Raw genomic sequence first — 14,435 nt, forward strand, 5'->3', positions numbered from 1 at the left:
CCCCAGAGAAAAGTGCAAACTCAGCACAGCAGTGGGGGCTGGGGGTGATGAGAGGGGCGGGTGGCGGAGGGGAGTCCCCTTCAAGAAATGGCAGCTGCTCACTCTCCAGCCTCCCCTCCAGCTGCTACCCACTAGCACTGCTGCAACCCAACTGAGCTCCCGCTTTCTGCAACACATCATCTTGTTCCACACCACCTTGTCTTTGCACTTGCCGTGCCCTTCATCTGGAATGCCTTCTGCCCTAACCCTGACCCTTGACCCACCCTCCACCCCACAACAATTGGACTTGCAGACCATCTTCATTTTACATTTTTCAAAACCCAGCTTGTGTGTCACCTCTCCAAAGAAGGCTTTCTTACCAGTAAGTCACCTACAAAGAGTTAACCTACCCCTTGGTACCCCCAAACCCCTTATTATTCCGTATCACAATTAATGTACTTAGCCGTCAGCTTCCCCTCCTACCTTGTGAGCACCTCAAGGGCAGGAACACAGGGCCTCAGTTTCCTTATATGTAAAACAGGAAAAACAATATGATTTATTTCACTGTCTTGAAAAATAAATTGGTTCATTCATGTAAAGCATTTGGAGCAGTACCTGGTAAACACTCAATCAGTGTTAGCTCTGATGCCTTATCTACGTATTTCTCTCCACTAAACGGTAAGCACCTGGAGGGAAAATCTTCCCCAGTGCTTTTTGTCCAGGTCTTGCTCACAGTAGCACTCCAAAAGTGTTGATTTTCATTGGCAAGTCACCTGGAAATGCAGACCAGTATCACCTCCATACCTGGCTAGTCTATAAAATCGTAATAATGAGCAGGTCATTGAACATCTAGCCAAGTGTAACCTACTCAGAAATAGATGGCCCAAGGAAATCAAGCCTGCCACATCTGCTTAAACTATTTAAGGTCAGGCACAGTAGCTCACGCCTGTGATCCCAGCACTTTGGGAGGCTGAGTGGGGAGGATCACTTAAGGCCAGAAGTTCAAGGGCAGCCTGGGCAACAAAGCGAGACCTCATCTCTAGAAAAAATAAGAATTAGCCAGGCATGGTGGTGTGTGCCTGTAGTTCCGGCAACTTGGGAGGCTGAGGCAGGAGGATTGCTTGAGCCCAGGAGTGTGAGGCTGCAGTGAGCTGTGACCACACCACTGCACTCCAGCCTGGATAACAGAGAGAGACCTTGTCTCTAAAAAAAATAAATAAATAAAAATTATTTGAGCAATTCAACAAATATGGCAAAGAGAAACTTGTGGATTTATGTTTATTAAGACTGCCCACAATTCTTTGACCAAGTTTGAACTACCCTGAAGTTAGGAGAAATGTTTCATTATGAATAAGGACTTGGCTCTGTCGTGGGAAACAGAGAGTAGGGTTAGTGGGTTCTTCTCTGCTTAATGGTGGGGTCTCCCGGAGGATGAGAGCTGGGTCCCCCAAACCTCTGCATCACCCAGGACCAGTTGCAGAGAACCAGAGACTACTCCAGGTATTTGCAGCAGAAAGGGATTTAATACAGGGACTTGCTTCCTTCAACATCCTTGGAAGGAGGGGTATAGGAGGCTTCATGCTTGGCCTTTGGGAGTAACTCCTGAAAGAACACCACTGAACTGGTCCCCCAGGAGAGCTGCTGCCACTGCTCCCGACAGGAAGACAGCGATCAGGAAGCTACAGCTGCTCACTAAGCTAGTGATCAAACACTGGAATGTTGCTGCAGAGATCCAGGGAGTCTCCATGACCTTACTTGCCAGCAGCAAAGTCAAAGGCAGTAGGAAGATGGGCTCTGCCTCACTTCCACCTTCCCAAGTTCACTCTCCACGTGCAGCCTCCAAGACTGTATCTGCCAAGGCATCCGGAATGTTGGTTTTAGCTTTCTGCTCTGAGGCCCAGGAAGGTACATTAGAGGGATTGAAAGGCATACTGGTCCACCTTGTCTTCCATACCCTCCTCACTGTGCTCCAGTCACTGGCTTTCTTTTTTTTTTTTTTTTTTGAGATGGAGTTTCACTCTTGTCACCCAGGCTGGAGTGCAATGGTGCTATCTTGGCTGCCTGCAACTTCCGCGTCCCAGATTCAAGAGACTCTCCTGCCTCAGCCTCCTGAGTAGCTGGGATTACAGGCACCTGCCACCATGCCTGGCTAATTTTTGTATTTTCAGTAGAGATGGGGTTTCACCACGTTGGCCAAGGCTGGTTTTGAACTCCTGACCTCAGATGATCTGCCTGCCTTGGCCTCCCAGAGGGCTGGGATTATAGGTGTGAACCACCACACCCTAGCCCAGTCACTGGCTTCCTGACTGTTCTTTGAACACCCCAGACTTGCTCCCACTGCTTGGAACTTTGCACTTGCTCTTTGTTTCAAATGTCCGACAGATCTTCTCAGTCATGTTAAGCATCACCTCCCCAGAGAGACACCCTTTGTCCAAAGGCCTCCTGGCTGCCCGTCTCCATTGAGTCATGAACCTATTCCTGAGCCAGTAAATCACGAGAGGACAGAATTACTAGGACTGGCAAAGTCTTGTTATTTGGGACCAAACTCTCTATTATACTACCTTGTCTTTTTCTCTTCCCAGCACCTATCATAGCTGAAATGATTATACAGATGTGCAAGTTTCGTTGCTTATCATCTGTTTTCCCTCCTCAGAATGTAAGTTTCGTGAGAGCAGGAATTTATCTGTTTTCTTCACCTTTGTCACTCCAATATCTAGAACAGGGTCTGATATATTTAGTATAAACTCAATAAAGATTCGTTGAATGAATCACTGACAAATAGAGATAACACAGCACTTTGGACTTCCTCTCTTACCTGATTTATCACATAGTACTGTAATGACTTCCTGACACGCTCCCTTCTTGATTCAGGGCCAAGACTGCATTTTGCTTTTTATTTTTGCCTCACTTAGCACAATGCCTGGCATATATTTGACAAGCCATACGTTTTGATGAATGAATAAATTTTGATGAATGAAAGAAGGTGTGAACGCATATGTTTGGGAAACATAGGTGTGCTCCAGGATATCAGAAGTTGGAGAAGGTGGATGGTTATTGTACACAGGTGATCAAATGCTTAATAAAATAATCCCAGTCAGGCCAAAAAATGCAAGAGCTCCTCAGATCAAAGGGTGGGGCAGGTGGGGCCAGGCTGAGGTCCGGGTAGCAGGGAGGAGGCTGGAGAGGAAGATGCCGGGAGCTGGGAAATCCTTGAAAAGGAGCTGCAAAATGTTTATTTGCTGAATTGACAGGACTCTTAATTGCTTGGGCACTTTTTATTTTTCTTTTCTTGTTTTTTTTTTTTTAGAGACAGGGTCTCACCACGTTGCCCTGTAGTGACCAGCTCAGGCTGGTCTTGAGCTCCTGGGCTCAAGTGATCCTCCTGCCTCGGCCCCCCAAAATGTTGGGATTACAGGCATGAGCCACTGTGCCCAGCCACTGGGACACTTTCACAAGTACTTTCTCCCAATGCCTCTGAAAAGAATCCTTTATTTCCCCCAAAACTCTGTTTGAGAAGCAGGCTGACTTCAAATCCATTCTCCATCACATCATTCATAAAAGACATCTTGTCAGTGCCACACAGTCAGGAGGAGAAACCAAGCATACACTTTAAATAAGATGCCCCTCACGGGATACATTTCTGTATCCTTGGTAAGAGGCAGAAGGAGATTTTAAAAACATGTAAAGTCTGAAAAAAATTTTGAGTTTTGTGTATCTTTAATATGAAAGTTATTTCTGATAATCACCAAGTAATTATTTCTTTTTAAGCCCTTCCAGTACAGAAGCTACCTAGTAATTATTTAACTCAGTCTTTTACATATACACAAGTACACACATACACACATACACAAGCACACACATACAAACATACACACAGACACAACATACACAAATACACACTCATATTCACATACACAAACACAGATACTCAAACATACACACAGACACAACATATACAAATACACGCACATACTCACATACACAAACACAGACACACAAACATACACAAATACACACACATATTCACATACACATACACAAACACACACACATATTCACATACACATACACAAACACAGATACACAAACATACACACATAGACACAAAAGACACAAATACAAACACGCACATGCACAAACCCAGATTACAAACATACACACAGACCCAAACACATACATTCACACGCACAACACAGATGCACAGACACACACAATCATACACCAAACACACATGCATAAAACCCTTGTTTCCTAAGCAAACTAACACAGGAACAGAAAAAAGAAATACTGCATGTTCTCCCTTATGAGTGGGAGCTGAACACTGAGTTCATATGGACACGAAGAAGGAAACAGCAGACATTGGGGCCTACTAGAGGGTGGAAGGTTGGAGAAGTGTGAGGATCACAAAACTGTGGAATCCAGCCAGGTGCAGTGACTCATACCTGTAATCCCAGCACTTTGAGAGGCCGAGGCCAGCAGATCACTTGAGGTCAGGAGTCCAAGACCATCCTAGCCAACATGGTGAAACCCTTTCTCTACTAAAAATACAAAAATTAGCCGGGCATGGTGGTGAGGGCCTGTAATCCCAGCTACTCGGGAGGCTGAGGCAGGAGAATCGCTTGAACCTGGGAGGTGGAGGTTGCAGTGAGCCAAGATCGCACCCCTGGACTCCAGCCTGGGCTACAGGGTGAGACTCCATCTCAAAAAAAAAAAGGAAAGAAAAAGAAAAGAAATCTGCACACGTGCCCTTGAACCTAAAATAAAATTTAAAAAATAATAATAAAAGAGGTGTAAAACAAAACAAAAAAATCCCTTGTTAATGAAACAAAATATGATCAGAGGCATTTGTAAAAACTATTTCCCAGGGACTAAAATCATAATTTATTCAGGGGAAAAAAGTAAGCATTTAAATGAGTCCCTCTTTTACTAATAGCTGGTGAGAGGACGACATGGGAGGGAGGCTGGGAGCGCTTCCCTGAGCATCTTCCCTGTGTGTCTGGGAGTCAGGGGCTCAGTCCTTGTCTCCAGGCAGCCTCCTCCAGGGCTGGCTCCCAGGACCCTTCATAAAACACTTGGTGGGTGGAGAGAGGGATGCAGCGGGGGCTGGGGGGAAGCAAAGCTTTAGTCCATGTGTACAGACCAACAGTCAGAAGACACTGAGGAGGCCAGGCACAGTGGTTCACGCCTGTAATCCCAACACTTTGGAAGGCAGAGCCTGGAGGATCACGTGAGCCCAGAAGTTCAAGACAAGCCCAGGCAGCATAGCGAAACCCTGTCTCTACAAAAAAAAATACAAAAATTAGCCAGGCGTGGTGGCATGCGCCTGTAGTCCCAGCTACTCAGGTGGCTGAAGCGGGATCACTTGAGCCTGGTGCCACTGCACTCCAGCCTGGGTGACACAGCAAAAACATTAAAAAAATCAAAAAAAAAAAAAAAGACTGAAGAAAGGTAGCAATCCATGTGGGGAGGACTAGGGGAAAGGAGGCCAGGGAAATGGAGAGTGAAAGCTGTGAGGTGAAAAGAAGTAAACCTCATGGAAACATTGACACATCTTGAACCAATGGGGGGAAACTGACAGAGAATGAAGTTTATCCTCCGTGGGACACTATTGCTAGAAATGACTTGGAGTTAAAGGCAGCCACAGTCAGGTGGGAAAGTTGCTGAAGAAATATTTGGTGGTTAGACACCTAAGAGCAGAGGCCGTGGGAAAGCGGAGACCCTCTTCTCTCTGGGGAAGTTCCATGCCTGCTTGCTTCCTCTTGACACTATCGTCCCCTGCACACAGCCCCTCCTGTCAGGTGGAAATGACTGAAAAAAGCTTACAGATCTGCCATCCCAGGGGTACCTGCACCTTCTCAGGCTCCCAACTTTCCTTTTCCTCCCTCCTTTCTTTTTTCTTTTTCTTTTCTTTCTTTCTTTCTTTTTTTTTGAGACAGGGTCTTACTGTCACCCAGGCAGAGTGCAGTGGCGCAATCTTGGCTCAATGCAACCTCTGCCTCCTAGGCTCAAGTGATCCACCCACTTCAGACTTCCAAGTAGTTGGGATACAGGCGCGCACCACCAGCCAAACCATGTTTGGCTAATTTTAATTTTAATTTTTATTTTTTTGAGACAAAGTCTTGCCCTGTCACCCAGACTGGAGTGCAGTGGAGTGATCTCGGCTCACTGCAACCTCCGGGGTTCCAACGATTTTCCTGTCTCAGGCTCCCAAGTAGCTGGGGCTACAGGCGCCCAGCACCACGCCCAGCTAATTTTTGTATTTTTTGGTAGAGACGGGGTTTTGCCACGTTGGCCATGTTGGTCTCGAACTCCTGAACTCAAATGATCTGCCCGAACTCAAAGTGCTGGGATTACAGGCTTGGCATGAGCCACCGCGCCCGGCCTAATTTTTAAATTTTTTGTAGAGATGAAGTCTTACTGTATTGCCCAGGCTGGTCTTGAACCCCTGGGCTCGAGCCATCCTCCCGCCTCAGCTTCCCAAAGTGCTAGGATTACAGGCGTGAGCCACTGCACCCAGCCTTCTTCCCCTCCTTTCTAAGGGCTAAATCATACTATCTTCCAGGACTTGGCTTAAAGGTTTTCTCCTCCAGGAAGACTTCCCTGACTCTCCACCTCCAAGGCCCCCTCCTGCGGCCCCCAGTGCTTCCTCTAGCACCTGTCGTCCTGGGTCCAGATAGCCTAAGTGGCTTGGCCCCTCACTAGGCTGGGAGCCCCTTGGAATGTGGGCTGTGTCTTGCTTCCCCAGGTATTCCTCAATTCCTAATTCAGGGTCTGCAACACAGTAATAAACTGTATGAAGAAAAGTAGGATGGAAGGCTGGGAGATCTTCATGGACTGAAAGTGTCAGGGGTGGGTGACAGCTCTTAGAGTGTTGCTCTTCCCGGGGACACCGGCACTGTTAGAAAGACTTGTTTTCCACTTGGTGAGATGGAGCTGGGAGATGAGGTGGTGCTTCTAGTGGCAGCAGTTGGTGTAAGGGAACAAGCTGGGAAAGGAGGAAAGGAATAAGGGGCTGAAATCGTATCCTTTGTCGGTATTTTCCTACCTGTGTCTAGATTCTTCACCAGAGACTGCAGAATTGAATGAGAGAAGAAAGGAGTAGGAACAGGAGGCTGAAAGAACAGTAATAATTTGCCTCTCATAGGCCGGGCGTGGCGACTCACGCCTGTAATCTCAACACTTTGGGAGGCCGAGGCGGGCAGATCACCTGAGGTCAGGAGTTCAAGACCAGCCTGGCCAACTTGGTGAAACCCCATCTCTACTAAAAATACAAAAATTAGCCCAGAGTGGTGGTGGGCACCTGTAGTCCCAGCTACTCAGGAGGATGAGGTAGGAAAATCGCTTGAACTCAGGAGGTGGAGGTTGCACTAAGCCACAATGGTGCCACTGCACTTCAGCCTGGGCGACAGAGACTCTGTCTCCAAAACAAAAACAAAACTGAGAGTCTATGTCCATTCATTCCACAAATCTTTATCAAGCACCTGCTACATGCTGGGCATTGAACTAGGTGCTGGGAAAACATCAGTGAAGTAAATATGGTGCCCACATTTTTGGAGGGTTGTGGGAGAGGCAACTGTATAGAGTAAGTCAGGTGATAGTACATGTTATGAAGAAATGTAGCACAGTAAGTGGGAAAGAGACACATGGGATGGGGTAGGGAGGGGCTGTTTCACACCCGTTGGTAGGGAAGGCCTCTCTGATGCCTTCTGAGCAAGAAAGGAAGCTGGTGAATAGCTGGAGTAAGAATATTCTAGGTGGAAGGCACAGTGAGTGCAAAGGCCCCGAGGCTGGAGTGTGCTGTCTGTGTTAGGGGGAACAAAAGGAAGACAGCGTGGCTGCAGCAGAGGGAGGCGGAGAGGACAAAATGGTTAGAAAGCAGATCAGAGGGTGACAGGGGACTGGGTTATTTAGCAGCTGGCATGCCGTGGTAAAGACTTGGGATTTCTACCCTGAGTGTGGTGGGGAGCCCTGGCAGGTGAGGACCGTAGTAGAGGAGGGACTTGATCTGACTCAGGTTTCAACAGGAGCCCTCTGGTGGCTGGGCGGAGAACTGACTGTAAAGGGAACACAGTGGCATGGGGAGGCCAGTCAGGAACTGCTACTGCAATAGCCTGGGCAAGAGATGGTGATGGCCTGGGCCAGGGAGGTGGCAGGGGAGGTTATATGAAGTTGTTGGATATGGATCTATATTGAAGGGTGGGCTGATGGGGAGTGGTGAGGAGTTAGATTCAGGCTGAGAGAAAGAGAGGACCTAAGGATGCCTGCTGGGTCTTTAACTTGAGCAATGGAAGGGTAGAGGTGGCAAAGACTGGGGGGTTAGGGCAAGGTATACGGGAGAAAATCAGGAGTGTGGATTGGGATATACTCCCCAATTTTTATTTATTTATTTATTTATTTATTTATTTATTTATTTATTTATTTGAGATGGAGTTTTGCTCTTGCTGCCCAGGCTGCGGTATAGTGACGTGATCTCAGCTCACTGCAACCTCTACCTCCCAGGTTCAAGCAATTCTCCAGCCTCAGCCTCCTGAGTAACTGGGATTACAGGCACCTGCTACCATGCCCGGTTAATTTTTGTATTTTTAGTAGAGAGGAGGTTTCACCATGTTGGCCAGACTGGTCTTGAACTCCTGACCTCAGGTGATCCACCCACCTCAGCCTCCCAAAGTGCTGGCATTACAGGCGTGAGCCACCATGCCCGGCTACACTCCCACATTTTAAGAAAATTAAAAAAAATTTTTTTACATCAGTTGGATGCGGTGGCACACCTGTATTCCCAGCTACTCAGGAGGCTGAGGTGGGAGGATCGCTTGAGCCCAGAAGTTCAAGGCTGCAGTGAACTATGATTGCACCACTGCATTCCAGCCTGGGTGACAGAGTGCAACCCTGTCTCTAAAAATCAAATAAAAGTAGAGACATCCTGAGTGAGACCCTGAGAGAATCTGAGTCAGAGAACCAGGTGAGCTGTGTCTGGACTCCTGACCACAGAAACTAAGACAGAATAAATGTACTGTCTTAAGCTGCTAATTTTGGGGTAATTTGTTATGCAGTAATAGATAACTAGTACATGTCACATCTCTACAAAAATGTCTCTACAACAGTTAACCACCCAAAAACATATCCTGACTGGGTATGGTGGCTCATGCCTATAATCTCAGCACTCTGGGAAGCCAAGGTGGGAGGATAGCCTGAGGCCAGGAGTTCAAGACCAGCCTGGGCAACATAGGGAGACCCCCATATTGTATTAAAAAAAAAAAAAAAAGAGTTGTGTAGGAGAGGATCTGCTTCCAAGCTCCCTCATGGGGCTGTTGGTAGGATTCCGTTCCTCACGGGCTCTTGGTTAGCGACCTCTGCTCCTGGCAGTGTGAGCCTTTCCATAAAGATACTTTCAACATGATAGCCAGCTTCCCTCAGAGAGCGGGCAGCACTGACGTCATCATCTTCTGTAACCTAATCTTGGAAAGGACAACCCATCGCTTTTGCTATGTTCTCTTTGCTAGAAGAGGATCACTGGGTCCTGCCGACATCTAAGAAGAGGTGATGAATGTGACTATCAGTTCGCAGAGATCTCTGGGAACCATGTTAGAGCTGGCTACCACATCAAGGAAGCAACTGCATAAACAAAGCCAGGGTTTAGGGGAGAAGTCCAGGCTGAAGATGTATATGGGGCTTATTAGTGATGGGTCTGGACCAGGTGAGCTGGGAGCGAGTGAGACAGAGAACAAGACCAAGACTGTGCCAAGGGCACTCCGGTGTTTGGAAGTCAGGAAGATGAGGAGAGGCCAGCAAAGGAGACTGAGGAGAAGGGGCCAGTGCGGCAGGGGAGGGATGGAGACGGAGGCAGAGGGGCTGCCAGAGAAACCTGTTGGCAGGAGAGAGGGATCAGCAGTCAAAAGCCACTGCAGGACAGGTCAGCAAAGGTGGAGAACTGACCACCGGCTTGAGCAGTGTGGAGATCACCTTGACAAGAGCAGTCCCAGTGGGGCGGTGGGGGTGAAACCTAACTGGATGGGTTCTAGAAAGAACAGGAGAGCAGGAAGTAAAGGCAGAAGCAACCATGCTTTTGAGGAGTCTTTGTATAGAGGATAGTACAACCTTGCGTTTGAGTGTCTTAAACTTTCTCAACTAAAGTAACTCTCAGCTGAGGTGATTCCTGGAACTCTGCTTCCCCCTACGCTTCTTCAACACACAGGTCTCCAGTTCCCCAATGTTGCCCAGGTCTACCTCCCACCCTAGCGACCTCAACCGGGATGGGGAATCAGAACCCAGAAGTTGGCCCATGTTTTATATTTTGTGTTTCTGGTACTAGCAAGTCACAATCAGACAAGGCATGCCTTGTGAGACTGGGGCAGAGACACACACATTAGCTCCCAGTCATCAGCTGGAAGCTCCGTAAATCCTGAACAGCCACCCTTGGAGGATCAGGTTTAGGAGCCAACAGCTCTAAGCAAAAGCTTATTACTGACTGCCATCTTGTGGTCATTTGGGGAACTGGCCTAGGTTTAAATCCGTGGTGGAAAGAGTTGAGTGAATTGTAGGATAGTACCTGGCACTGAGTGTTCAGTAAAAGCCAGCGACTGTCATTACTATGCTCATGGTTTGGAAGAGTATGGCCAAAACAAACAAACAAACAAACATGTCTCTTGACTTCACTCCCAACATTTTTCAAGGGAAAAGGAACTACCCTAAAAGGAGGTGTTCCTTTTTATCTTCGTAAAAGTAAGAATGAATCAGGGAGCCGACTTTCGTGTATGAAGTCAGATGATGAGATGCAAGTCCTGCTCTTGCTACCATGTGACCTTGATCTCATCACTGAAGCCCAGTGAGTCTCAGTTTCGTCAAACCATAAAATAGGAGCATTAGGATGAAGACTGCACAACTGGTGAATGTGAAGAGTTCTCAGGAAAAGCGGCGCTCCTGGTTCAAGGCAGGGGCCTGCCAGCTCTCAACACAGGGCTTGTTGCTTTACAATAGTGTCTCTCAACTAGGGGCAACTTTGCCCCCCCACCACCCCCACCCCATGGGATGTTTGACAATGCCTGGAGATATTTTGGGGGGTTCTTTTTGTTTTTCAAAGGGTTGGTCCTTGTTTTTGTTTTGTCTGTTTGTTTGAGACAGAGTCTCGCTCTGTCACCCAGGCTGCAGTGCAGTGGCGCGATCTCAGCTCACTGCAAGCTCCGCCTCCCAGGTTCAGGCCATTCTCCTGCCTCAGCCTCCTGAGTATCTGGGACCACAGGCACCTGCTACCACGCCTGGCAAATTTTTTGTATTTTTAGTAGAGACGGGGTTTCACTGTGTTAGCCAGGATGGTCTCGATCTCCTGACCTCTTGATCTGCCTGCCTCGGCCTCCCAAAGTGCTGGGATTACAGCCGTGAGCCACTGAACCCAGCCCTGTTTGTGTATGTGTGTGTGTGTGTGTGTGTGTGTGTGTGTGTGTGTGTGTGTGTGGTTTTTTTTTTTTTTTTTTTGAGATGGAGTCTCACTCTGTCCCCCAGGCTGGAGTGCAGTGGCACCATCTCAGCTCACTGCCACCTCCGCCTCCCGGGTTCAAGCGATTCTCCTGCCTCAGCCTCCCGAATAGCTGGGATTACAGGCACCCACCACCACGCCCGGCTAATTTTTGTATTTTTAGTAGAGAACGGGTTTCACCATGCTGGCCAGTCTTGTCTTGAACTCCTGACCTCAAGTGATCCACCTGCCTTGGCCTCCCAAAGTGCTGGGATTGCAGGCGTAAGACACCATGCTGGGCCAATAGGCTAGTCTTGAGCCAGCCATACATAGTTATTGAAATGGAAATTAGCTAAAAAAGAATAAAATTTAAAATTTGGTTACTGGGTTGTAATAGCCACATTCCAAGTGCTCAGTCGCCACACATAGCTAGTAGCCAGCACAGATAGAGGACATTTCCATCAGCACAGGAAGTTCTACTGGACAACACTGCTCCAAAGGACTCAGCAGAACCGGCATCTGTGGGCCAACCCATAAAGGAAGAACTAGAAACTAAGGAAGTGCAGAGGAGAGGGGACAGTGAGAGGCAAAAACAGACACCAGTGAGATGGTTAAGTAAGCACAAGGCCACATGTCATTAACTGCTAAAACAAGTCACACAACACATCTGTAAAATAATTGATCCGCACCACCTGCCCTCTCCCGAGAATCGTTCCTCAGTGCATAAAACTCAAAAGCCCTGACAAACCAAGCAGCATCAACAGAAGACAGGCAGGGTAGGGAGGGTTCCATTGTTGAGGAGCACCATTCCCTCCCACCTTTCCTGGCATCTGGCATGGTTCAGTTTAACTTCCGGTACAACATTCCCAGATGGACAGGTAGTCATGAGTTCACTGCAATGGTGGAGCAGAGCCTGTGGCGGCGTTTCCTGCCCACAGTCTGGGATTCCTTGTAAAGGTTGTATGCATGCTTGACGATGAAGGGCAGACAGAAAAAGTGCAGGAGCATGTGTGAGATTTGGAAGATCCAGTGCAAGTAACTCAGCGTCTTGAAGTGATCTTTGATGATCCCGTTGAGGAGCAGGACTATGGAGAAGTTGATGAGCTCGTAAGTGATGATCCACATGGCATAGATCAGCAGCCCCATGTAGATATTCTTGTGGATACAATAAAGGAGGAAGCAGCTGATGATGATGGTGGTGAGGGAGAGGCCAGTGCTGATATTAGCCCTGTGGAACAGGGTCCAAGTGACTAGCTCCGACTTTGAGTCCACGTAGATGCTGAACTTGGCCTCACAGCAAATGTGTGTCTTCTGGTTCAGGTCAAAGATGAAGAACTGGGTGGTATTAAGGACAGAGAAGATGCCCACCATGAGGGAGAACATCCTGGCAGTCATTTTATACTTGTTTTACCAGAGCACCTCCTGCAGGAAGAAAATCATACAGACACGTGACAAGATGGCAGAGGTAGCCTTAGACAAATCCCCCAAGTCACTAGATATAAATCAGAGAGCTAAGAGCAATGATGGTGTGTGGACAGGCAATAGGCTGGAAGTTAAGGGACATGGGGTCTGGCCCCTGCTCTGGCCTAACTTGCTAGATGTGACCACATCATTGGGAAATGAATGTATCACTGGCCTGGGACTTCCTAAGTAGCTTCCAATTCTGCTGTTCCAGCTTCAGCTTTGCTTTAAAGTGGCAAAAAGAGTGCTCCTGTTGATGTAGGTTTGTGGGAATTCAGAGGTTCCTGTATTGAGAATAACGATGGTATGAACGAAGCTCCTATCTGGGGAGTTTGCTTCTCTGAAGTCAGAAAACTCTCATGGCTCCTCAAGGGCTTGGAATCATCCCTGACATCCTCTGCCCCCGCTACTCTTTCCTTCCAAGTCCTTAGAAATTTCCCTGATTTGCTCCCTGGGCATGGCCCAGCCTTGTCCCAAGTCACAGGGTTTGGCCAGCAGGAATGGAATGGGTAAAGGTTTATGGATCCAGGCAAGACTCTGCCCAGGGCCAAGATGCCTTAACAATAAGCCACCATTGTGCAGGTGAAGGCCCAGCAGGCAGACCTCCAGCTGCAACCTAGGTTACACCTGAGCTCTAGAGGTCAACTCACGGCAGGGAGCAGGAACCTGGTGCTCCAGCCTGCTGCTGAGGGCATGTTGATAATGGGGGACCTAAGGCTGGAGTAGGCTGGGCGTACAGCGCAAACGTTCCTCCACAACCTGAATCTTCTTACTGGCTCCCAATTCAGAGGACTCCTGAGCAAACCTCTCTCCTCATCATTCACTACACTGGCGAGCTACCTCTGTTGTGGGGCAAAGGAAGGGGCACAGTCACACATTAGGAGAACACAGGGCTGTCCTCAGCCTGACGAATGTCCAATGGGGGACAACTTGTTGGAAGCCTGACCTGGCCTCTCTCTGAGGTGACCAGAATGGGTCCTGTCCAGCCAGGCAGAGCACAGACAGGCTGCCACTAGCCTCCCTCCAGCCCTCTCCTCTTCACTCACTGGATCAACTCCAAATACAGTAAAATATACAGAATGTAAAATTCACCACTTTAGCCCTTTTTGAATGTGCAATTCAGTGACATTAAGTACATTCACGTTGTCGTGCAAGCATATCGCTATCCATCTCCAGAACTTCCTTTCTCTCTCTCTCTCTCTTTCAACAGAGTCTTGCTCTGTCACCCAGGCTGGAGTGCAGTGGTACGATCTTGGATCACTGCAACCTCTGCCTCCCAGGATGAAGCGATTCTCATGCCTCAGCCTCCCAAGTAGCTGGGATTACAAGCGTGCGCCAGCATGCCCAGCTAATTTTTGTATTTTTAGTAGAGACAGGTTTCACCATGTTGGCCAGGCTGGTCTTGAACCCCTGACCACAAGTGATCTGCCCACCTCGGCCTCCCAAAGTGCTGGGATTACAGGCGTGAGCCACCATGCCTGGCCATCTTCAGAACTTTTTCATCATCCCCACCAAAATCTCTGTACCCATTATAAACATCAACTCC

The 14,435-nt window shown here is 48.1% G+C and overlaps 2 protein-coding genes across 5 annotated transcripts in view; both read right to left on the minus strand.

Annotated features, from left to right (window-relative positions):
• Positions 1-12,034: 12,034 nt before the first annotated feature.
• TMEM217B (transmembrane protein 217B) lies at positions 12,035-12,823 on the minus strand. The gene has a single exon (XM_055390319.1). It carries the CDS (start codon positions 12,821-12,823, stop codon positions 12,311-12,313), a length of 513 nt encoding a protein of 170 aa, XP_055246294.1. The 3' UTR covers positions 12,035-12,310.
• Positions 12,035-14,435, minus strand: part of TMEM217 (transmembrane protein 217) — a 43,570-nt gene continuing 41,169 nt past the window's right edge. For all 4 annotated transcript variants that reach the window (XM_019030017.4, XM_019030018.4, XM_055390318.1 and 1 more), the window contains exon 3: positions 12,035-12,850. In XM_019030017.4, coding sequence (XP_018885562.3) covers positions 12,820-12,850 — 31 coding nt within the window. In that variant the 3' untranslated portion in view covers positions 12,035-12,819. The remainder of the gene's footprint in view (positions 12,851-14,435) is intronic.

Source organism: Gorilla gorilla, chromosome 5, assembly GCF_029281585.2.
Source record: "Gorilla gorilla gorilla isolate KB3781 chromosome 5, NHGRI_mGorGor1-v2.1_pri, whole genome shotgun sequence".
In the NCBI taxonomy this organism is placed as follows: domain Eukaryota; kingdom Metazoa; phylum Chordata; class Mammalia; order Primates; family Hominidae; genus Gorilla; species Gorilla gorilla.